Source organism: Microcaecilia unicolor, chromosome 5 (assembly GCF_901765095.1).
Source record: "Microcaecilia unicolor chromosome 5, aMicUni1.1, whole genome shotgun sequence".
Lineage (NCBI taxonomy): Eukaryota > Metazoa > Chordata > Amphibia > Gymnophiona > Siphonopidae > Microcaecilia > Microcaecilia unicolor.
Genome location: NC_044035.1, coordinates 235,440,073 through 235,466,417, shown reverse-complemented (window position 1 = coordinate 235,466,417; position 26,345 = coordinate 235,440,073). Strand labels below are relative to the sequence as shown.

Genomic DNA, 26,345 nt, shown 5'->3' with positions numbered 1-26,345 from the left:
ATATCCCACAAATACTACCAAAATCATACTAACTCCAATCCCCAAAAATATGGGAGCAGATTGATAATTATAGATCTGCAGCAAGCATATCATGGATTGCCAAACTAATGGAGTTTGATGTTAGTCTGAGAATTGAATATTATCTTTTTTCTTCCACATTTACATTCATCACAACACAGCTTTAGGTCAATGCAAAGTACAAAGACTTTTCTACTTATATCAGCCACAGAAGTAGAGGGAAACAAACTGTCCTGCAAGTCGACGTTTCAGTGGCTTTTGATGCAATTAATCATCTTTTGTTACTATGTTTACTAAGCAGCACTATGGCCGCGTTAGCGTTTTTAACACGTGTAAATGGTTTACGCGCGTTAAACACTAACACGCCCATAGAAATGTATAGGCGCGTTAGCGTTTAACACGCCTTAAATTTACAGGCATATTAAAAACGCTAACGCACTTTAGTAAACATACCCCTTAGTGAGAAAGGGGTAACTGGTAAAGTTATTTCCTGGTTCGAGGGTTTCTTGAAAAGTACAAGATACTGTGTTAGGAAGAATGGAGTGGAATCTCCTTTCTGGCTTACTAAGGGGCCCTTTTACCAAGCAGCGATAAAAGGTGTCTCAAAGTGGCATCGGAGCATGTGGGTAAAAGGGTTGTTTTTCAAAAAGAGGCAGTAAATAGCCATGCATACGTTGGCGCATGGCCATTTACTGCCGGAGCCCTATAGGAGATGGTGAGGGCTCCAGCAGTAACCTGGCGGTAATCGGGCAGTGCATGCTGCTACCTGATTACAGCCGTGCATGCCTACTCCCTGCTAGAAAATAAAACCTATTTTCTAGTAAAGGAAACAGCGCATGGCAAACCCAGAACTATCACCGGGCTCCAGTGGTAGGGTCAATTCACCACGTGCTACACCCGCGGTAGACCTACCACCAGTTAGTAAAAGGGCCCCTAAATGTGGAGTACCTCAGGGATTCCCACTGTTGCCTCTACTATTTACTGTTTATTTGAGGCCAATGGGGACATTTTTATCAAGTCTTGGAATATTCATTTTATCTTATACGAATGATATTTTTCTCCTATGTCCTGTGCTAGATTCTTTTGAGGATACATTTATACAAATTCAAAAGTTTATCAATTTAGTAGGTGATTGGATGAATATTAACTTTCTAAAGTTAAATAAAAAACAAAATTAGTCTGGTTTGGGGGATTTCTCTGCAATACCATCTAAAGTAAATGACACTATCTTCAAGCAAGACACTAAAAATAGAAAACAGATCCAAAGCCTTAGGGTTCGTGTTAGACAATGGCCTGACCTTTGAATATCACGTCAATGAGTTAACCTGAGTTTACGTCAACTGTGAATTATTCAGTCGTCTTTAAGCATTAGTTTTAGTATTATTGCTCAATCTATTTTACTTTCACAATTGGATTATTAATTCCATACACAGTTCTATTTCCTTTAAATTACAAAGAAAGTTGCAGTTCTTAGATAGTGCTGTAAGACTGATTTTTAAGTTAGGAAATTCTGAAAGAGCAACACTAATTCTAAATAGACTTCACTGACTTACAATAAACTCGCGTATTTACTTTAAAATAGCATGCTTGTTTTTTTTAAAAGTACTAGCCGTTGAGCCCGTAAAAACAAGCTAGTAAAGGAAGGGGGGGGGTTGAAAGGCCCCCCCCCGGATAGGTCGCCGCCGCCGCTCCCCCCCCCGAGTCACCGCCGCCCTCCCCCCCCCCCCCGGAGTCCCCTCCACCAGCCCCCCACCCGGCCAGGGTACCTGGCTTCACTATTCAAACCGCCGGAACGCAGCACACAGCTCATCCGAGCTGCCGTCGGCCTTCCGCCCTCGTGTGACGTAATGTCGGCGACGGCGGGACACAGGCAAGTAAGGAAGGCCAACGGCAGCTCAGATGAGCTGTGTGCTGCGTTCCGACGGTTTGAATAGTGAAGCCAGGTACCCGGGCTGGGTGGAGGGTGGGTGGCGGCGGCGGCGACTCCGGGTGGGTGGGGGGAGCGGTAGCGGCAACCTTGGGGGGGGAGCGGTGGCGACGGCGGTTCCCTCACTCGCAGGTGCGCAGGTTCCCTCTCTGTCACGCCCCCGTCATCACGTATTGACGCAGGGGCAGGACAGAGAGGGTCTCTACTGCGCATTTGTGAGTGAGTACGCCTCTTGCCATTTATATCTTTGATTCATAGTCAAATTGTTGAAGATTAGTTCGACTACTTTAATTTCCTACTAATCGATCTAACTCTAGAAGAATAAAGAGATTAGATTTAGATTTCCCTTCAGTGAAGAACATTCATTTGAACTCAATTTCAGAGCAAACATTTCATTATCAGAGTGTTAAAATTTGGAATGATATTTCCTTCCAAATTTGACAATCAATATCTTACTTGAATTTTAGGAAAGCATTAAAAATGCACTTATTCTCTAAATAATGGCATTTATTTTTTAAATGAATGTAAATTCCTTGAATGAAATGGTTTGTAATTCCGTTATTGAAAAGGACTTTTATTGTGATCTGTCTTGAATTCTAAGGGATAAAAGGGGAATGTAAGACCATATGGTATAGTATAGTATAGTATAGTTTGCAATTCCATTCTTGCTCTGTTCATACGATGTCCCTGGGAATGCCTACACATAAAATATGTAAAAGTAGATGCACTCTTTCCATGCACCAACTTTTTACATATAAAATTATGCAGGATTATATATAAAGTGCTTTTTTCATGTGAAGATAATTTTTTTTTAATGTGGAAAATGCTGTATAAAATTAACCCCATGTGCACAAAGGTGACACAGAAAGACCTGCTGTTTCTTACCATTCTGCCAGTTTGAGCTCATATAACTCTCTGCGTGTCTTTCTCTTTTTTTCACTTAAGGTTTCTCCTGCCAGCTTCTGAATGGCCATCAGCAGAGCCCCCACTGGCAAACTAGGAATACAAGAAAATACACATAACCAAGTTCAATAAGATTTCCTAGGAGGTGCAGTAACTCATGGCATTGATCATCACATTTTCAACCATGCATGTGCTAAAAGAGTCAGGGCTGCTGCAGATCATGACTGTGCCCTGGACAGTAATTCCAAAGTTCACGTGCGCCAAAAACACGCGGTAGAAAATATATTTTCTATTACGGGGTGCTTATCCAGCAGTAAACGGCAGTTAGACCACACTGCATGCTTACTGCCCGGGTAGCGAGTGAGACCTTACCGCTAAGTCAATGGGTGGTGGTAAGGTCTCAGGACGAAAATGGACACGCGCTGGTTTTCATTTTGCCTCACGTCCATTTTCCAGTCCATTAAAAAAAATCCCTTTTTTACCCAGATACAGTACTGTAAGGGTCTGGCGCACGCCAAAAACACGCACCCACACTGCCACAGGCCAGGTTTTCGTGTGCCTTTGTAAAAGAGCCCCTTAACAACCATATCAAAATTTATTAAAGAATTACATGAAACTTTCTCAATATCGGGAGGAAGTGACGTCATCGGGCTGCATGGACGCTTAAAAGTGCAGCTCCTGCTTCCCGCAGTAAAAATGAGCGATTCTTAAGCAGAAAAACGTCAGGAGAGCCGAAGCAGAGGCTAAATTGAGCTTAAATAACGATCAGCAGCAATATATGAGCACCGCTCGAGCGCGACAAGATCTCTCGCGGTTTGCCTATACCGGAGGCGCGACGGAGCCAAAAAACAAAATGGCGGAGGCTCGGAAGGCAAAAGAGCCAGCGAATGGAGAAAGCCCCAGATCCCCAGGAAATCAGCCGGAACAGCTGAAAGATATGGAAATAGAGGGAGAAGAGGTCCCAAATTTGCAAACATGGCTGCAAAACATCAGCGCAGACCTAAAAGCCTTGCGATCGGAAGTAGCGACGCTTGGGGCCGATTTGCGAGGGGAAATTCGAGAACTGGGCTCGCGCCTAGAAGACACAGAGACACAAGTGGAGGCTCATAGCGATACTCTGGGTGCAATCGAACATCAGATGACAGAAATGCAGGGTGAGCATCAACAGCTGCTGGAAAAAATTGAAGACCTGGAAAATAGGGGCCGTCGTAATAATCTAAGATTCCGGGGCCTACCAGAAACGCCAGCATACCAAGAGTGCGAGCAGGTGATTCAAAAACTGGTTAGCGAGCTATTAACAGCACACGGAGATGCGGTGGAACCAGAAACAGTACAGCTGGAGAGGGCACACAGAGCACTGGGACCAGCACGCAATAATCAAGCTAAAGATATCATTGCCTGCTTCTCCAGTTACAAATTGAAAGAAAAGGTGCTCAAATTGGCAAGGCAGGCCCCGGAATATAAATGGGACACATATGCAATCGAAATTTATCAAGATCTGGCAGCAGCGACTCTGAGGAGGAGAGGCGAATTAAAACCCTTCACAAGATATTTAAGAGAGCTTAAGATCCAATACAGATGGAAACATCCCTTTGCTTTGGTCTTCTATAAAGATGGGAAATTACATCAGATTAAGACAATACAGGAGGCACGTATAATTTGTCCAGAGGCTGCGGGCCAGATGAGAGACCAGCAATAACTCCTGGGAAACAATTCAATCGGAACTCTGCTCCGCCAAAGTGGCAGCGAGCAGGAAAAGGCCCAAGGAGACTACAACGTCAACAGTCAGCGTCACGAATTACTTGAAACAGTGGAGACTGATAAATTGGAACAGAATTTGTTGACAATGTTACTGTTTCTGATGAAAGAGCTGCACAAGTTGAGCAACTCTCCAGACATGGTTGAAAGGTAGTTTTGTTACTGTTGTATATGAAAAGACTGTGGGAAGTTGTAATATGGCTCACTCCTCCTACTTTAGACACACACTGGGTTACACAGAGGTGTCTACACTATGTAGGGGAACAAAGGAGGGGGGAGGGGACATAACAGAGGGGAAGGGAAAGAGTGGGAAAAGCAGAGATATGTTATATGATCTGGCTCATAGGCATAGCTTGACCATGTCACATGTGGTGATAGAAGATGACCAACATGCACATTAAAGTACAATGGGAGACATTAAATGTTTGTCACTTAATGTAAGAGGACTAAACATACCTAGAAAACGGCAGCTACTATTTCGGGAACTACAGAGGCTTCAAATAGACATAGGGTTGATACAAGAGACACATCTTAAACCCCGATATGAACAGTTATGCAAGCATAAACTCTTCCCTTCTATTTACTTTGCTTCTAATACAGATGGTACGAAAAGCAAAGGAGTGCTTATAGCAATCAGTGGCAAGAAACCCTGGGAAATAAAAAAGGTACAAAAAGACAGGGGGGGAGGTACTTGCTGATTGTCCTGGCACTAGCTGGACGAGTATACACGGTGGTAAACATTTATGGGCCTAACATACCACAAGGAGACTTCTTTACAGAAATAGATCAAGTAATCACTAGAAATATTGAAGGGTCCTTGCTTATAGGAGGGGACTTCAATTTGACAATCAACCCATCCCTAGATAACTCAGCCTTCACAAAAAACTATGCCAAGCAAGATAGGAAAAAATTTCAGGAATTTATAACACATTGGCAGCTAATAGATTACTGGAGAAGGGATAATCCAGAACGGCGGGCATACACATACTTTTCAGCAGTACATCAATCCTCCTCACGAATTGATATGTGGCTAGGGGATACTTCCCTTGTGGGGGTAGCTGGAGATCTGCAGATTCTCCCCAGTACATGGTCTGACCACTCACCGGTGATACTTCAACTTAGAGGGCAGAGACCGCACCAAAAAAACAAAACCTGGCGCCTAGATGACGCACTGCTAATAGATCCAGCAAATATCTCCCAAATAGAACAATACATTACAGACTATATCCAGTTTAATGACAATGGGGAGGTATCACCAACCACAGTATGGGAAGGGCTTAAGGCTGTCATACGGGGCCATTTAATAGCACTGAGATCGCGGGTGTGGAAGGCACGTTGTGCTAGAGAAACGGAATTGCGCCAACAGTTGGCTACAGCTGAGGCAGAATTGCATCAGGGGATAGATCAAGATCTATCTAAACGTAGGGCACGGAGGCTTGAACTTCGTAATCAATTATATGACCTTGAATTAGCAGATCTGGCGGAAAAACTACAACGAGTTAGACAGACACACTTTGAATTTGGCAATAAGCCCAGTAGGCTTTTGGCCCACAAACTAGCACAACAAACTAGCAGGAACCTAATAAGGGGCTTACGAGATGAGGGGGGCAATATCCACTCAAATAATGAATTTATAGAATCAGCATTCAGGGGATATTATAAGGCTCTATATAGGCCAGAAAATGAAGGGGAGCAGGAGGAAATTACAAAATACCTCGAAGATATCGATCTTCCGACACTCCCTGAGCTCTCGGCCCACAAGCTAGGAGTACCCATCACCTTGGAAGAGGTGGAACAGACAATCCGCGATCTGTCCCTTAATAAAGCACCAGGTCCAGACGGATTTACTAATAAATTTTACAAACTGTTCGGGAAATTGCTAGCCCCAATACTACTTAAAGTGTTCAATTCATTAGATGAGTCAACAGGTTTACCACCCACCTGGAATTTGGCCACAATCACAGTTCTGCCAAAACCAGGAAAAGATCCCCAATTATGCAGCTCTTATAGACCGATCTCTCTGCTGGGAGTAGACTATAAAATATTTTCTAAGATCATGGCCACCAGATTGCAGAAATATCTTCCTTTACTTATACATGAAGACCAGGCAGGGTTTGTGCAACATCGCCAAACATTTGATAACATAAGGCGAACCTTGCAAATATTGCAAGGGGCACAAATTACTAAAACATCCTTATGTATACTATCGCTTGACGCGGAGAAGGCCTTTGATCGGGTCAGTTGGCCATTCCTCTTCGCGGTTCTGAAGAAAGTGGGCATGGGGGGGAAGTTTGTAGAATGGTTACATCTTATATATAAGTCACCAGAGGCAAATGTTCGTATCAACGGGACTTTAACTCGACCTTTCCAACTTCACAGAGGCACTAGGCAAGGATGTGCACTATCACCATTGCTATTTGCTCTGGTGATGGAACCATTGGCGACTAAAATTAGAACCAACCCAGACATCAAGGGCCTGAGGGGGGGGGGGGGGCTTTGAAACCAAGATCTTATTGTTTGCAGATGACATCTTGCTCACTATAAAAGACCCGGTAACAGCTTTCCCGGTCATAGGGGATGAAATAAAATCATATGGAGCTGTCTCCGGCTTCAAAATCAATTTTGAGAAATCAGAAGCTCTTGACGTAAACTTAAATAGTACCACCTTAAAATTGTTGAAAGAGCAGTTTCCATACAGATGGGCTAGTAAGCATGTTAGATACCTAGGGGTTAACATACCACGCCACTTGGAAGATATCTTTAGTAATAATTTCCCTAAAAGAGTGCAGGACCTATTCCAAGAATTAGAACGTTGGGAAGGCCTGAATTTATCCTGGATAGGTAGGATTAATGCTGTAAAAATGGTGGTTCTTCCAAAGATCCTGTACTTATTTATGGCTCTCCCAATATCCATCCCAGACTCCTTCTTTCGGGGCCTACAGGGTAGAGTATTCTCTTTCATCTGGAGGAAGAGGCCACCACGGGTACGGCGGGAGACAATGTATCAGTTCAAAGACAGAGGGGGGATGGGGGTGCCCTGCTTTCGCAGCTATTACTATGCAGCACACCTGCGTATCCTGGCAATCTGGCTACAAGACACAAAGAAAATTTGGACCTGTATAGATCAAAGCTGGCTGGACCCATATCCACTCCGAGCAATACCCTGGTTGCCGATACATAAGCTCAAGGAAATAACTAAAAAGAGCCCTTCAATTATCCAGTGGCCACTCACTACTTGGTGTAAGATTAGAGAACAATTTTTTACAGAGCGTATATATTTTAAACATACATATTTAAGATTTGCTCCACGGTTTGGCCCGGGTAGAATAGACACAGCGTACAAGGAATGGGAGAATATGGGTTTATGTGAGCTGGGACAAATGCATGATCAAGGTCAGTCACCATCATTTCAAACACTCTGTCAGGAACATCAATTATCCCCACTCCAAGTATTCCAATATTGGCAGGCAAAAGATTTTATCAGCCGGAGAGCGGCAGAGGAACTAAGTCTAGAAGAAACACAACTGGAGAGGGGATTGTCGGGAGGAGGAGGAAGAGGGGGTGTCTCCAGACTCTATAAAGCGCTATTAGCTCGCACCCAACCAGTAGAATACTATATACATAGATGGGAAACTGCAATTGGGACCACATATGACCCCAAACAATGGGCTTTGGCCTTCCGATCTTTGCTTAGAGTATCAGTGTCCAGCGCTATGGTAGAAAATGGGCACAAAATTCTATATAGTTGGTACTATACTCCCAGTCGACTGGTGAAAATGTACAAGTCGGGCTCGGCCCTATGCTGGAGGAATTGCGGGATGGAGGGGGATATGTATCATATTTGGTGGTCTTGTACTCATGTAACTCGATATTGGGAAAAGATATTGGCTTTTGTAAAGTTAGTGACAAGCATTCAATACCAGATGAGCATGGATTACTGTCTTCTACATTTTAGACCGCCAGCAGTTAAAAAGCATGTACACCAATTTGCCACGCAGGTGTTTGTGGCGGGCAAACTGGTATTGGCGGCAGCTTGGAGGAAGCCTCAGTTACCTGACCTGCCATCGGTGTTGGAAAAACTGAATTATATCCAATTGATGTCAAAACTTACCGCAATGCGTAAAGGACAATTGACACACCATATGAAGATATGGGACCTTTATAACACTTGGTTATCAACGAATGTGGACATATAGAACCAATTATACAAACACTCTAAGGGGTGGGAGGGAATGGGGAGGGAGGGTATATAGGGTATGTATTCTGTTTAGCAATGGATGTTTACAGTCTTGGCGAAGTAAAAATACCAGAATTGTATCAATCCACTGTGAAATTTGTTCTATTGCTATTGATGTTAATTTTGGAAAATGACATAAATAAAAAATTGAAAAAAAAAAAGAAACTTTCTCAATATCAAATTCAGTTATTATGTAGTCCCTTGAACCAACCCTCCACATATACACAACCTAGCTTGCCCCAAATTTTCACAAATCAAATACATCAAGTCTCAAATATATTCCTCAAATCCAAGAACAGAGACATTACACAAACTATCACTGCAGAAATGCTGTGGATATCTTGTCATTAAATAGCACCAGCTCCAAGAAGACAATCCTTAAAATAGCGCCAAACCCTTCCACAGTCACAGATCCGCGCTCAGGCACCCATCATGCATCACTATCCAATGTGGAGGCTCAACAAGAGACCATACATAGCCCCAGTGCTCAACTGACGCTGATGCCATCCAAACACTCCAGGTTCAGGAGTGATAGTTTGTGTAATGACCCTGTTCTTGGATTTGGGGACTATATCTGAGACTTGATGTATTTGATTTGTGAACATTTGGGGCAAGCCACATTGTGTATATGTGGAGGGTTGGTTCAAGAACTACATAGTAACTGAGTTTAATATTGAGAAATTTTTATGTCTTTAATAAATTTTGATATATTCATTAAATTGTAGGTATTGTTTTGTGTTATTTGAGGAATATTACCTTTTTAGATTGATAATAATGAAACTGTGATCACAATCTTAAAAACATTCAGGGATTTATTCTGGCCCATTTCTTGCAGACTTTCTTTGCTTCCAGGTCATAGACATATAGTTTACGTGTTTTGTTTGGAAGTGGCCGCTCATACTAGAGATGGGTTAAAATTCAATCCTTTTGATTATTTACAAGTGGCGATCTTATCCCTACTACAACTAATAATCATTTCTATAGCACTACTAGACATATTCAGTACTGTCCATGTTATGTGTAGGTACTTTCTTTGTCCCTAGAAGCTCACAATCTAAGTTTTTGTACCTGGGGCAATGAAGGGTTAAGACTTGCCGAAGATAACAAGTCGCTACAGTGGGAATCGAATCCAGGTTGCCAGGATCAAAGCCCGCTGCACTAACAGGCTACTCCTTATACCACTAACTGATTGTTTATTTTTTTCAAAGCAAAGGAGGCCTGGAGCCCAATCCAATAGACACAGCAACGTTTTAAAAATGCACCAAAATTCAGTAAAAATAAGACACTTTAGGGAAGAGAATACATGAAAAAGAAACAAAATCTAAAAGTTTCAGAAAAACCTGAAGCCGGCAGAACTGGGAATTATTTTAATGTTGCCACACAAGCAAGAAGCAGTGAATGTTCTTATCTCCACCGACAGCTGTATTCCCGAATATTTGATGCCAGGCCATGTCAGGGCACTGACACTGAATATCAAGTTGTATGTTGCCAGCTAAAACTTATGCAGTTAAATGCAATATTCAACCCTTAACTGCATAAGATGAACCACATAAAGACAGGCCTGCTTTTTATGCGGCCCAAATTTATGTGGTTAAGGGCTGAGTATTGGCAAACTGAAAGAAAGCAGAACTCCAAAGTGAGACAAACTGCTCTACACATTCCATGGAAAGAACTTTTCAAGTATTTAATCCTTCAGCTGAGTAGGCTTCCTCACCAGTCTTTAAAAACCTTCTTGTAATTTTATTTTCTTTAAATTTTTCTCATATTTTATTTTAAAACCATGTTCTTATAACAAATATATTGGTTCTTTTAAACTTGAGTAACGAAAATCAAGCATGGTACCGAAGATTGGAGGGTGGCCAATGTAACGCCGATTTTTTTTAAAAAGGCTCCAGAGGCGATCTGAGAAATTATAGCCTGGTAAGTCTGACACTGGTGCTGGGTAAAATGGTAAAGTATTACAAAGAACAATATTACAAAGTATATTCAAAAGCATGGATTAATGAGACAAAGCAAACATTGCCTCACCAATGTACTACATTCCTTTGAAGGAGTGATCATGTGGATAAAGGTGAGCTGTTTGATACTGTATTTCTATTTTTAAAAGGCATTTGACAAAGTACCTCATGAAAGACTTCAGAGAAAAATTGGGGAGTCATGGAATAGGAGATAGTGTACTATTATGGATTAAAAACTGGTTAAAAGATAGAAAATAGAAAGTAGGGTTAAATGGTCAGTATTGTCAATGGAGAAGGGTAGATAGTGGGGTTCCCCAGGGGTCTGTGCTAGGACTGCTGCTTTTTAACATATTTATAAATGATCTAGAGATGGGGGTAACTAGTGAAGTAATTAGATTTGCTGATGACACAAAGTTATTCAAAGTTGTTAAATCACAAAAGAATTCTGAAAAATTACAAGAGGACCTTACGAGGCTGGGAGACTAGGCATCCAAATGGCAGATGACATTTCATGTTAGCAAGTGCAAAGTGATACATATGGGAAAAAGGAACCCAAACTATAGCTACGTGATGCAAGTTTCCACAGTAGGAATCACCGACCAGGAAAGGCATCTAGGTGTCATCGTTGATGATATGTTGAAACCCTCTGCTCAGTGTGCGGAAGCGGTGGCTAAGAAAGCAAACAGAATGTTAGGTATTATTAGGAAAGGAATAGAAAACAAAAATGAGGACATTATAATGCCTTTCTATCGCTCCATGGTGCGACTGCACCTCGAATACTGTGTGCAATTCTGATCACACCTTCTCAAAAAAGATATAGTGGAATTAGAAAAAGGTATAGAGAAGGGCAACGAAAATGATAAAAGAGATGGGACGACTTCCTTATGAGGAAAGGCTAAAGTGGCTACGGCTCTTCAGCTTGGAGATAAGAGAGCTGAGGGGAGATATGATAGAGGTCTATAAAATAATGAGTGGAGTGAGTAGACGTGGATCGCTTGTTTACTCTTTCTAAAAATACTAGGACTAGGGGGAATGCAATGAAGCTACAAACTGTAGTAAATTTAAAACAAATCGTAGAAAATATTTCTTCACTCAATGTGTAATTAAATTCTGGAATTAATTGCCAGAGAATATAGTAAAAGCAGTTAGCTTAGCGGAGTTTAAAAAAGGTTTGGATAGCTTCTTAAAAGTCCATAAGCCATTATTAAGATTGCCTTGGGGAAAATCCACTGCTTATTTCTAGGATAAGCAGTATAAAATGTATTGTGCTGTTTTGGGATCTTGCCAGGTACTTGTAAACTAGTTCTTGGCCACTGTTGGAAACAGGATGCTGGGCTTGATGGATCTTCGGTCTGTCCCAGTATGGAAACACTTATGTTCTTATGTAAATTAGGACACTTATCTGAAAAATGAAGATTCTTACTGGTTCGCTCAAGAGTCTGAGAACCACTGTTTCACTTAGAGCTTCTTCAGAAGCATAGCCATAATAAATACCAAAAAACTTTCCTCCTTAGTGTGGCTGTCTCTTCTATAATCACTAGCCAAGTGATTCTCCTCTGTACTCTTCCTCCTTCATCTAACTAGGAACACGGGAAAGCAACATTAGTACCTTCAAAACCTGCTCTCTTGGGATTAAAGATGGGATCCTCAACTTACCCCAGCATCGCTCCGATAAAGCTGCCACCAGTCACACCCTGCAGGCCCAGATTTAGTCTAAACAGTCCTCCTGTGACAGCTTTAACAGTACAAAAGAACAAAAATACATACATAAAATAAATAAAACAATGAACCTAGTAAGTTGGGTTAAACACAGCACAAACAGCTGCTGATAATCAGCACTGCTTAAGCTGAAAATATGCATGCAGTACACCTCAAGCACTTCTAAGACTTATGTGAATAAATTCCATCCAGGCAACTTATTGGCTGAACAAAACTTAGCCAGCCAGTAGCGGGTAGGGAAGGGAGAGTTAAGAATTTAAGATCTGGATTTGTCCGACTAACTCATACTTACTCAGAAAGAGCAAACTGGCCCACTCAGTCTGCTTAGCAGCAATTTTTTCACTTTACTACTACTACTACTACTATTTAACATTTCTAAAGCGCTACTAGGGTTACACAGCGCTGTACAATTTAACATGGAAGGACAGTCCCTGCTCTAAGAGCTTACAATCTAAAAGACAGGTGTACGATCTAAGCTTACAATCTAGAAGACAGGTGTACAATCAAGAGATAATCTAAACAATCAAAGATAAGTGTGCAGTCAACGGATAAATGTAGAGTCCGTCTGATAGGGCATACTATATATCACGAAAGGTTAGGTGCCGAAAGCAGCCTTGAAGAGGTGAGTTTTAAGCAGAGATTTGAAGATGGGTAGGGAGGGGGCTTGGCGTATGGGTTGAGGAAGATTGTTCCAAGCATAGGGTGAGGCAAGGCAGAATGAGCGGAGCCTGGAGTTGGCAGTGGTGGAGAAGGGAACTGAAAGGAGGGATTTGTCCTGTGAGCGGAGGTTACGGGCGGGAACATAGGGGGAGATGAGGGTAGAGAGGTATTGGGGAGCCGCTGACCGGGTGCATTTGTAGTTAAGGAGGAGAATCTTGAATTGTATGCGGTATCTGATCGGAAGCCAGTGAAGTGACTTGAGGAGAGGGGTGATATGAGCATATCGATTCTGGCGGAATATAAGACGCGCGGCAGCGTTCTGAACGGATTGAAGGGGGGATAGATGGCTAAGTGGGAGGCCGGTGAGGAGCAAGTTGCAGTAGTCAAGGCGGGAGGTAATGAGAGCGTGGACGAGAGTTTGTGTGGTGTGCTCAGATAGGAAAGTACGAATTTTGCTGATGTTGAGGAGGAAGAAGTGACAAGTCTTGGCAGTCTGTTGGATATGCGCAGAGAAGGAGATGGAGGAGTCAAAGATGACTCCGAGGTTGCGGGCAGATGGGACGGGGAGGATGAGGGTGTTATCAACTGAGATAGAGAGTGGAGGAAGAGGAGAAGTGGGTTTAGGTGGAAAGACGAGGAGCTCGGTTTTGGACATGTTCAGCTTCAGGTGGCGGTTGGACATCCAGGCAGCAATGTCGGATAAGCAGGCCGACACCTTGGCCTGGGTCTCAGCGGTGATGTCTGGTGTAGAGAGATATAGCTGGGTGTCGTCAGCATAAAGATGATATTGAAATCCATGAGATGAGATCAGTGAGCCTAGGGAGGAGGTGTAGATGGAGAAGAGAAGGGGTCCAAGGACAGATCCCTGGGGAACTCCAACAGAAAGTGGGATGGGAGTGGAGGAAGATCCATGAGAGTGTACACTGAAGGTGCGGCGGGAGAGATAAGAGGAGAACCAGGATAGGACAGAGCCTTGGAACCCATAAGAGGACAGTGTGGCAAGAAGTAAATCATGATTAACAGTGTCAAACGCCGCAGATAGATCGAGGAGGATGAGGATGGAATAGTGGCCACTGGATTTGGCGAGGAGCAGGTCGTTGCAGACTTTAGAGAGTGCTGTTTCTGTCGAGTGTAGAGGGCGAAAACCAGAGTGAAGTGGATCTAGGATGGCATGAGAGGAGAAAAAATCAAGGCAGTGACTGTGAACGGCGCGCTCAAGTAATTTGGAGAGGAAGGGAAGGAGAGAGATGGGGCGGTAGTTGGAGGGGCAGGTAGGGTCAAGTGAAGGTTTTTTTAGGAGAGGTGTGACTACGGCGTGCTTGAAGGTGTCAGGGACAGTTGCAGTGGAGAGAGAAAGGTTAAGGATGCGACAGATGGAGGGGGTGACAGAATGGGAGATGGTGTTAAGTAGGTTGGTGGGGATGGGATCGGAGGAACAGGTGGTGCATTTTGAGGAGGAAAGAAGGCGGGAGGTTTCATCCTCGGTGATCTCAGGAAAGGAGGAGAAGGAGGCCATGGTTGGTTGGGTATTGGATAGGGCTACAGGCTGAAGAGGAGGTGGTGACTTGGAAGTGAACTCAAGGTTGATCTTTTGTACCTTGTCGCGGAAGTAGTCAGCCAGTGATTGAGGAGAGAGAGAAGGGGGAGTGGGAGCGGGGGGCACTTTGAGGAGGGAGTTAAGGGTGGTGAAAAGACGACGAGGGTTGGAGCTGAGAGAGTTGGTCAATTGTGTGTAATAGACTTGTTTTGCAAGGAATAGGGAGGACTGGAAGGAGGATAGCATGAATTTGTAATGAAGGAAGTCTGAGTGGGTACGAGATTTCCTCCAGAGGCGTTCAGCGGATCGGGTGCAGGAGCGAAGGTAACGGATGCAGGGGGTCAGCCAGGGCTGGGGATTAGTGCGCTTTGTGGGACGGGAGGTGGATGGGGCGAGGGTGTCCAGAGCAGAGGAGAGGGCGGCATTGTAGGTGGAGACCGCTTCGTCTACAGTCTCAGAGGACATGATGGAAGGGAGGAGATTAGGGATACTAGAGGATAAAGTGGGGGGGGGGGGGGGGGGGGGTCAATAGCCTGGAGAGTCCTGGAGGTGGTGGTTACAGTTGGACGGGGGAGAGGGGGGCGGTGAAGAAGTGTGAATGTGATCAGGTGATGATCGGAGAGAGGGAGAGCAGAAGCGTGGAAGTTGGAGGGTGAGCCGGAGAAGGAGAGGACTAGGTCAAGACAGTGGCCGTCCCGGTGAGTGGGGGTGGTGGAACACAGCTGGAGGTTGAAGGAGGATGTTAGGGTGAGGAACTTAGAAGCGTTAGGGTCAGATGGGTCGTCAACGTGTATGTTAAAGTCTCCGAGAATGAGGGACGGAGATGAGGGTTCAAGAAAGACGGAGAGCCAAGCATCAAAGTCGGTGAGGAAGGATGAGAAGGATTTATCAGGGGGGCGGTAGATGACTGCGACTCTGAGTGGCAGCGGGTAGAATAGCCGGATGGAGTGGGCTTCAAAGGATGAGAAGCAGTGGGACTGCGGTAGGGGGAGGGATTGGAAACTACAGGGCGAGAGCAGTAGTCCAACGCCTCCCCCGCGGCCAACAGAGCGGGGAGTGTGGGAGAAGAGATAACCTCCATGGCAGAGGGCCGCGATTGAGGCCGAGTCTTCCGGGGAGATCCAGGTTTCTGTTAGGGCGAGCAGTTGAAGGGAGCGAGAGACGAAGAGATCGTGGGTGAAGGGCAATTTGTTACAGACTGAGTGGGCATTCCACAAGGCGCATGAGAAGGGGAGGGAAGAGGGGGGGGAGGGGAATGGAGATGAGATTGGAGACATCTCGGAACCGTTTGCATGGGTAGGACGGGGATAGATGAGGGGGACCTGGATTAGGGTTAATGTCTCCCGCGGATAGCAGGAGGAGGAGTAGGAGAATGCGGAGGAGGGTGAGGGAGGTCGGGCGGCAAAGGCGACGAAGACGAGGTGTGCTTAGGAGGAATGGGGATGGGTTAATGGCAGGAAGGAATTGTTGAAGGTTAAGGGCTAGGAAGAAGGCGGGGGACAGGAGGGATGGTGAGGTGGAGGGGGATGAGGGTGGATGGGGTATTGCCGTGGCAGGCAGGGCGGGAGGGTGGCGAGTTCTAGTAGTAGACAGTGGGAGTGGGGGGGAGAGAAGATTAGGAAGGGACAGGGCAAGGAAGAGAACGTGGACAGGGGCCATAAGTAGTGACTAAGGTGATAAGTGGTTAACAGTCACTGGCTGATCAGTTAGCAGGCAGGTAGGTAAGTCAATAGCTGAGATGCTTGCAAGCAGGCAGGCTAATCGATGTGTTAACAGGCAGGCGGGTAGCAGCTGGAGCAAGCGGTTGGGAGCAAGCTGGGGTAGATGGACAGGAGCAGACTGGAACAAGCCGGAACAAGCTGGAACAGGTCGTCGCAAGCTGGAACAAGCAGGAGCAAGCTGGAACTAGCAGGAACAGATGGACTGTGACAGGATGAGTAGACGGACAGGAACAGATGGACTGTGACGAGCTGGACCAAGCTGGGGTAGATGGACAGGAGCAGGCTGGAACAAGCAGGAGCAGGTCGTCGCAAGCTGGAACAGGTCGTCGCAAGCTGGAACAAGCCGGAATAAGCAGGAACAAGCTGGAACTAGCAGGAACAGATGGACTGTGACAGGATGAGTAGACGGACAGGAACAGATGGACTGGGACGAGCTGGACCAGAAGACGATACGCTGAGATGGATGGAGTGGAGCACGCTGGGACAGATGGACTGGCACAAGCGGGTCATGCAGGAATGGATGCAATAAGCTGGGTAGGCTGGGATGGACGGACTGGAACAAACTGGGGCAGGCTGGCTATGCAAGGTTAAGGTATTTCAGTTATCAGGCCCACAACTTACATTTAGGGCAGCACATTTAGAACAGCACACCTCATTTGTATCATATTCAGTGCAAAGCGGAACAAGCATCTACATTTACAATTATATCCAGTTCTTAGGTGGCAAGGAGGTTTGCTCAGACCTGTTCTACTCCCGTTGGAGCCCGATCGTTAGATTATTTAACAAGGTCAGTTTCTGAATGCCTATCCTTAGGTGGAAGCCGCTCCGGACCAAGTCACCCGCTGTCTTCAGGCTGGGGCAGCATATCGATTGGGCATGCAGGCTGACTCCGTGCTGGACGCTTCAGGATCAAGGCCTCTGCGTGCTTTGCGACCGTGGGACTAATCTCCTACCCTTTCCCTGTGTCCGTGACCGTGTGACCCCATTTGCCTTACGTGGTCTCGGTATCGCTCCGTTCGTCGATCCCGTTCGTTTTCTGATCGCTCCTTTCGGTGGTCGAGTGGCAGAATGGAGCCTGGGTGTAGATTCAGGGCCGCGTCTCGGTCGGCCGTCGCAACTCAAGTCAGCGTCGTCAATTGGGTGATCGGTTGGGGTGCTGGTCTAGCTCCGGCTGTTTTCAGCTCGTCGCTTGTCTGAGTGCACACTGGCTGGGATGAGCTGGATGAGATATTTTACTTTGGTAAATGTGCATACAATTTCCTATATGAAATCGACACCAGCTTTCCCAATTCCTCATGTCTCTCATCCAACCTTTCAAAGTTGCAGCACTACCTTTTAGGGTTTTAACTACTGCTCTATACAGGTTACTCCCATTATCTTCTGCTCAGAGCTGACTTATGCAGGTGAAAGTAAAATGGAGTCATATCACCACTGTTCTAGATTGTAACTGCCACTCCATGCCGGTTAACCTAGTATTTCATTTCTGTCCTCTTGCCAATAGAGACGGTAACAGATTTGAAGCTGAAGCACCCAGGGACCCATACGTTGGTTGCTACTGCAGCTCTATCCATGTAACATGATCTGGGCCCTGCTCATCAATTATAAAAGGTCTGAAATGTACCACTAAAGATTTACTGGACTAGAGGGCTAGTGAATGACTACTGTTAACTAAAGGGGAGGGGAGGGGGAAGGAAGAGCACTAACCAGTGAGGTGGCTCAGTTAACAAGCTAGCTAGCTGGCCAGCCAGCCAACTAGTCCAGATGCTGGAAAACATGGAAGAAGCAAAGGGTAGATCTTGTAAGAGGAGAAAGGGAAAGGCAGATAATAAGGACAGGAGCAGATAATGGTGAAGGGAAGGAGAGTGTACATGCTGGGAAAGAGTGAGGGAGGAAAGCAGCAGGTAGATGCTTGGGGGACAAGAAGCGGAGAGTAAATGGGGAGCAAAGACAGTGTTGCTGGAATAAACTGCAAGGAGATCTGTGATCAAGGCGGATTACAATTAATCATTAGAAAGCAGTTATGTTTATTAAAGGTGGTGAACAGGGTGTAGGTTATGATATGATGTAGAATAAGGTCTTAAAGTTCCTAGAGTCTTCAAGATACCATCACTTCATGGTCCACACTCTTGGTCACCTATGTTTTCTTGATAGACATACTCCATTTAGGGCATACTTTAAGACAAAAAACAAAACAAGATTTTTTTATTTTGTGCATAGAAGTTACAAATTTTCTCAGATGTAGCTGAAGCTATTCAAGTAAGATGTTTTTGCAGATAAAATTGCCAAAACATGTGATGGGAGCATCTTTTTTTCTTGAAATTCCCCTGGAGGTGTCTGGTTAAATTTCAGGCTGATAAGTATGCTTCTAGGTCCAGATCAACTGGAGAAGTTTTCACTCCAGTAGGAATCTAGACAGTAGTTGGAATATTTGTGGGGATTAATTAAATAGAGCTACATTTAATGGCAGTGTAATGTGAGGAGGTTTCTTTTTCAGATAAGTAACTGGAGAATAACACAATACTATTCCACCAGGAAAGTGTTAAAGTCTTTTTTGTTTGATGAGAAAGATGTTTTTGTTAGTTTCTGAGGAACTTCCCCAGACTGCAGTTGAAGAAAATTATGCTTTTCAGTTTCAATATATTAGATATGCAACTGTAATTAATGTTTGAGATGATAAAGATTTTTTTTTTAAGTTTTAATGTATTAGATATGCAATTGTAAATTCTCCTGAAGGACTTTTGTAATTCGTTAGAATAGCTTTTGAACAGCGGAATATAAGAATCATATAGCATAGCATAGCATAAAAATAGGCCAGCCTGTCCTAATTTTATGGTGGTCTAATGCTGTCTTCAGGGCAGGAGCATCACGATTTGCTCCTGCCCCTGTCAGCTCTGTGGTAACAACGGTGGCAAACCTCCTTGCTTCTCGCAGAAGGCTGTGGCCAACATTTTGGAATTGGGGGAGGGTGAAGTAGTAAGTGGCATGGGTGGGGGGAGGGATGTGTTTTCTTTTTTTTTGGGGGGGGGGGGGAGGCTGACTTGCAATGGCAGGGCTACAGTTTCGGGTTTCCGACGCAAATGTACAGGCATTTTCAAACCCGGATTAGTTTCAGTGCCGAATCCAAAACCAAAACTCAGTGAGATTTTATTGCACAGTGCCCAACATTCCCTCCCCCTAGACCAGGTATTGCCAAAATCAACCCAGAGAATGTTTTTGTGTGGCTCACTCCTCCCTTTTTAAGGATGTCAGCTTTATCTGTTTATGGTTGTTGATCTTGAAGAGCTATCTTTATGCCAAGTGACATCATCAGCAAAGGCACAACATCCAATTCACTACTGCATAGGCAATAGGTCCTTTCATGATGATGTCAACACATAAAAGAAAGCTGCCACAGCCTGTTACCTAGCAAACACACAAAAACAGCTAACAAATAAAATGTTACTTCAGTTCAATCCATTCTCTTTCAATGCCTTCCCTGCCCCAGCATGCAGTGGGGACCCTTCCCTAAACTGCATCCTCCTCTCACTTCCCCAGACCCAGCAACACTGCTGCTCTCAAGAGAATGGCAGCCTCAGGGACTAATAAACCCCCCCACCAAGATAGAAAAAAATCCTTGGACAAGAGGAAGTGATGCCACTGGTAAACATTACGGGGGTGATAAACAGCATGTAGGTAAGGTTTCTTTGGGGCCAATGATAATATTTGTACAAACAAATCTATATGTTCTAAGTGGAGACAGGAGGAACAGGTGGTAGGGCCTGACTTCCCTGCCACCTTGCTGTCTTCTCTAAGATAGCAAGGTGGCAGGGAAGTCAGGCCCTACCACCAGAAGAGAGGCCTCCACAGCACAAAACGTAATACAAGAAACCCACTGGCAAGAAAACAGAAGGGCTGTGGCATGTGGAGTGGCTGCCGTCAGGGGTTAGAAGAAAATAAAAAAAAGAGCTGCAGAATGCGCAGCAGCTTCCACACGGGTCCCAAGCCCCAGTAACAGATGAGGAGGGGCCATGGCCAAGAAATAAAAATGTAGCCATCCTCGCATCAGATGTAAGCAGAAAAAGAATGTGTGGTGGAGGATAGAGGCATGGCAGATAAGGAGGGCCACAGCCAAGAAATAAAGAGCAGTCCATGCAGTAGACGTAAGCAGAAAATGCGTGAGGGGAAGGGAACAGAATGGATGAGGGGGTATGGAGAGATGAGGAGAAAAGAGAGCATAAGGGGACAGGGATGGAGGATAAGTGATACAGAAAGGAAGGAGATGAAAGGGAAAAATGCAAGGGAGGTTGAGGAAGCGAGTGTGAAGGCGGTGGGAAAGAATGCATTGGTGGAAAGGGGACAGAAAACCTATATGCCAAAGAGGCACATACATATTTACACATCACCATACCCTGCCGTGCATATATATATATACACCCACCCCCCACATTCCTCCAACACAAACTTACCGACATACATACCTACATTCTCAAAGTAGAGGCAAATATACATATTACTCTCATACTGTCCCATGTAACCTCCACAAAAAACATAGTCCCTGCTGCCCTACTGAAACACACGTTACCATGTCTCTTCCTACTGAGTCCCCCAGACAGATTTTGCAAACAGAGGAAGGGTATCAGGATCAGTTTGTAGAAAAAGATTAACAACAATAATTTACTTGCCAGCATAACCACTTAATAGTTGACCACTGCAAATTAAATCATGTTACTTCAAACATTTTAATTTGCAGTGGTCAACTATTAAGTGGTTATGCTGGCAAGTAAATTACTGTAATACATCATGAAGTAACAATTACAATAAATTAAAAATTCAACATGCTTCAAACATCTTAATTTGCAATGGTTTGTTATCAATACTGAGTAGAAATGAAATTGAGGATGGACTCTTTTTTTTGTTTTTTTTAATACAGCATTCCAAAGTTTCAAGTTTCTTTTTCTTATATAGCCTGCAATGTTCCCTTAATAAAGGAAACAGAAAGTAAAGAGGAAAAAGTCCCTCTGCAACTTCATTTCTGTTCTATCTGTATCTTTGGGGAAACAGTGGTCCAAGGGGACTGTCCCCCCACTCCTGACTAATATTCTAAGGGAGAACCCCAGCCCCTAGTGCAAGTGAGAGTTGTTAATGTGGCTCCAGAGTCAAAGAAAAATTCTCACCTATGCTATGATTGGCCTGAGAAGCAGAGACCGAGCTCAGGAAAACAGAGTTACCTGTAACATGTTCTCCGAGGACAGCAGGATATAAATTTTCACACACTGATAATGTCATCCGACAGAACCCTGCGTGGTATCTTTTCTCTACCACTAAAGAACAGAACTTTGCGTGTGTGTGCCCCTTCCCTCCTACTACTGTCACATAGGACCACATTAGTCCATTACCAGCTTTCATTAGAATACAGCTCCTCAAGGAGGTGGGAGGGTTTGCAAGGATTTATTTTCTGCTATCCTTGGAGAACACCTGCTACAGGTAACTAACTTTTTTCTTGGGACAAGCAGGATATTGAAAGCCTTACACATGGGACTCCCTAACTACAGGCTGCCTTCACAAAAAAAGGGGAATACAACCAGTGGTGTTGCAATAAGCAGACACCCCAACAAGCCTTATTTTTTTAAATGAGTTGTGTTATTTTTAAGACAGTCTGGAACAGAAAGAAATAGGCCCAGGGGGGATGGAATTAGATTCTATTTCCCAAATAAATTCTGGAGGATTGTCTGGCTAAATCTACTGTTGCATCAAGTCCTGCTCTAGGCAACAGTGCAAGGTAAATGAATAAACAGAAGTCCATGAAGCAGCTCTACAAATCTTTTCTATGGAGGCCAATCTCAAGTGAGCTACCGATACAGCCGTAGCTCTAACATGAGCTGTGATATAATCCTCTAGGGTTTGGCCTGCTTGGGCATAAATAAGGGAAATGCGGACTCCTATCCAATTGGAAAGTGTATGTTTGCTGACAGCAGCCTCTATCCTGTCAGGGTCAAAAGTACCAAAAAGCTGGGTGGATGAACCATTGGCTTTAGTCTGCTAGATAGAGGGACTTCTCTTGCAATCCAAAGTGTGCAGTGCACTTCTGCTTTTATTGGTATAAAGTTCTGGGAAAAAATGTTGGTAGGACTATTGAGTGGTTAAGATGGAATTCAAATACTATCTTGAGAAGGAACTTATGATGGATGCACAGAACCACTCTTACTGTTGAAAAACTTCGTATATGGTGTATCAGTTGCTAGAGCCTGAAGATCACATACTCAGCGAGAAAACAAGATCTTCCAGGTCAGATTCTTCAGCTGACAAATATTAAGTGGTTCAAATAGAGTTTTCATCAGCTGAGAAAGAACACCATTGAGGTCCCATGACACTGCAAGTGGCTTAATGAGAGGGTTCAAGAGAAGAGCGCCCTACATTTATTTGTTACATTTGTATCCCACATTTTCCCACCTTTTTCCAGGCTCAATGTGGCTTACATAATACCAATTCTGGTATGAACAAAATACAGAGTGAAGTTGTAGTAGGGTGCAGTTCATGTGTGACAAAAACATTTGGGGATCGTAATGGGGATCAGTAAACAACTAGACTATACAGAGATGAGTTTACCTTCTATACAATAAGTGTTAATCGAACTAAGGTGTATCCTAATAGAGTTGATTTTGAGACCTGATTCTGAGAGATGTAGAAGGTATTCAAACAAATTTTGTGTGGATAGAAAAAAGGATCTAGAGTCTTACCATCACACCAGACGGCAAACTTCTTCCATTTAAAACTGTATGATCTCCTACTAAAATCTCTTCTGGAAGCCAATAAGACCTTAGAAACACTGTCAGTCAAGTCCAGAGAAGCCAGGGTTAGCCTCTCAACATCCAAACTAATAGGGCCAGGGACTTAATGTTGGATGCAACAACATTGCCTGATCATGCATGATAAGTACTGGAAAACATTCCCAGTCTCATGGTACTTCTGAAGAAGAGTTACAACAGAAAAGGGAACCAGACTTGCCTTGACCAATATAGGATGATGACAATCATTATTCCCAGGTCTTTTGAGCTTCAAAAGATTTCTGTTATTACCAAAGACCCTGAAGCTAGTTTGCTGTGTCCCCTATTCTGGTACAGAATTGAGGAAAGTTTTTTGTTGAACAGAGGCAAAAAGATCTATGAAGGGGTTGCCTTACTCTTGAAAAATCTTATTGGCAATGTTGTCAACCAAGGACCACTTGTAGTGAAGTAGGACAAACTGAGGTGAATCTACCAGGATACTGTACTTATCTGCCAGATGTGTGGCCATGCTACGAGAAATGGTCCATTCCTAAATTCTGACAGTCTTCTAACATAGGATTTACAGTACGATCCTATCCTTCCTCCTTGATTCTGTAGTTCATGGCTACTTGGATGTCTGGATTCCATATTGCTCTGAGCTCCAGGAAATTTATTCAACAAATTGAATGGACTACATGCTCTGGGAGTGAAACCAATCTACATGCGCTCACCAACCCAGACACATCTGTCATGAGTGTCACTTGAATATGTGGAATTTGAAAGAGCATTTCTGCTAGACTGGAATAATTCGTCCACTAGGACAGCGAGTCCTGTAGGTTTTGTACAACTAAAACCTGCTAACATTTGAGTTTCCTCCACTACAGATACCAGAGCAGCAATCCTTTGTTGCAGAAGAAAGGCAGATGCTTGACCATGTCTAGCTGGGCTCCTATGAATGCCAATTGCTGTGCTGGACTTAGATGGAATCCATGTCTAGTTTGGGATAAGGGGGAGGGTACAGGATACCTATGCCTTTGAAACTAGTAGCCCACCGCTGTGATACTTCCTGAACAGGAGGTTCAGCTGAAGTAGTGGGCCTTGGAAGGGTCTTAAAGATGTCACTATGCTGCTTGATGAGAGCTACAGCCTCCTGTACTATCTCTAAAGAGATTCTCTACACAGTATAAGCATGTCAGCAAGCTTTTCCTGCAAATCTGAGGTCAGAGTCTGTGAGTACCAATAACCATTGCAGAAGCTCTCGATGCCATATCGAAAATATAAGTTGCACAGACCATATATTTTCCACATTCCTTCAATTTGGCTATTAGTCTGCAGAATTCCTCAGCCTTCTCCCTGGGGAGACTTTCGACAAACTCTACACTGTGCACAGTGTCACACAAGTAAATGTCAATGAACAACTGGTAAGATGTGTGGGACATTAGCATAGCATTTTGGAAAAACTTTCTCCCAAAAGACTCCATTGTCCAAGTTTCTCTCCCAAGGAGTACTGAGAAGCGAGTCTTTGGCTCTTTTGAGAGCAGATTTAAGTCGGACGTTGGACATTTTGCAGTAAACGTACCAAATCCGAATAGGAAATATACCTATTTTTGAAAAAAAAAAAATGTCCATCTTTTTTTTTTTTTTTTTCAAAACTACCATTTCGAACAAGGTTTTGTGTGTTTATCTTTTTAGGCCATTTTTGAAAAAAAAACAAACAAACAAACCCAAAATAAAAATGCACAAGTTAAAAATGCACAAAATCAAGCCATTGGGATATAGGACAGGCCAGCATTTTTTGTAGATTAGTCCCCCGGACATCCCAGGAGAGCCCTAGGGGGCCACTGCTGTGGACTTCATATAAATGCTCCCAGGTACACATCTCACCATTGCTCCCTTATTTTGTCTGCTGAGCCCTCCAAAACCCATCTGTCATGAAAACGCCTAGCACCCACCTGGGGCTAACCTTGCAGCCACCTGGAGGGTCTGTCCCCAGCACTGCTCAGGACTGTCTGCACCTAGGCACGTTCTCTACTGACACCCTCCTCCCACCGACTGGGTCCCACTCTCAAGTTATCCCCCGGTGAGTTCTAGATTACTGGGCCACACACTCAGGGGTCCCACAGTTCCTAGAAAGCACCCACAGACCAAACACACAAACCACCAGGATTCTTAGTCAGTCCCAGACAACAGAGAAAATAACTAACAGGTTTTATTGTCACAGTAGAACAGTGAACACTTGAAAAATAGGTGGAAAGGAACAATAAATAACAGGTAAATGAAAAGGAACAATTGTCACGTCCCTCACCTTGGTCCCGGTCGTGGGGGCGCACACCACCATAACGATTCTGCGCTCCCTCGCGTCTGTCAATGTCAGACACTGGCCCGAAGACGCCCCGATGCCGACGACCCTGCGCGACGTGACTCTCCGCCCCAGCGTGGTCACCACCACTATTTCCACGAGCCTTCCCTGTCCCAGGTTCGAGTCTTTGCACCTGGCAGCGCTCTACTTGGCCTAAACAACTCACAACTCGGACAACAATATTAAAACTGTCTAAACATTATCTCTACCTGGGTAGACCCTGGGGAGGTTCAGGATAATAATTGCTTACAAGCTTTGAACAGGATCTCAGGACAGAGACATTTACCTTTGCTCTCCCTAGACGAAACTAAAGATTACCTCAGAGCTTAGGCCAACAGCATTGCAGATTATTTCTCCTCGCAGCTTAGGCGGGAAAGAAAAAAAGTATTTCTGTAACAGTTTTACAAAAAATAAAAAATAATAAAAAAACAACAACAACAAAAACAGTCACCTTCTGCTGGCCAAACAACGGAAATGCATTGGGGAATAAATACGTCATACAGTCACATAAGAAGTTGCAGACATAAATCCCCTGTTTCGTCACACCACCCAGAACCCACTACCCCCAACTGAACACCGCTACAATAACCCTTATGGGTGAAGGGGGCACCTATATGTGGGTACAGTGGGTTTCTGGTGAGTTTTAGAGGGCTCACAGTTTCCACCACAAGTGAACAAGTAGGGAGAGGTATGGGCATGGGTCCATCTATCTACAATGCACTGCACCCACCATTACACTACTCCGGGGACCTGCATGCTGCTCTAATAGCTTTGAAAACCTCTCTCTTTAACAAAGCCTACCACG

General features: G+C 44.3%; 1 protein-coding gene across 6 annotated transcripts in view; it reads right to left on the bottom strand.

Moving 5' to 3' along the window:
- TIMMDC1 (translocase of inner mitochondrial membrane domain containing 1) overlaps window positions 1–26,345 on the bottom strand; it is a 77,965-nt gene that overhangs the window by 12,636 nt on the left and 38,984 nt on the right. For all 6 annotated transcript variants that reach the window (XM_030203893.1, XM_030203894.1, XM_030203895.1 and 3 more), the window contains 2 exons: window positions 12,458–12,536; window positions 2,831–2,941 (listed from right to left, as the gene is read on the bottom strand). In XM_030203893.1, coding sequence (XP_030059753.1) covers window positions 2,831–2,941; window positions 12,458–12,536 — 190 coding nt within the window. The remainder of the gene's footprint in view (window positions 1–2,830; window positions 2,942–12,457; window positions 12,537–26,345) is intronic.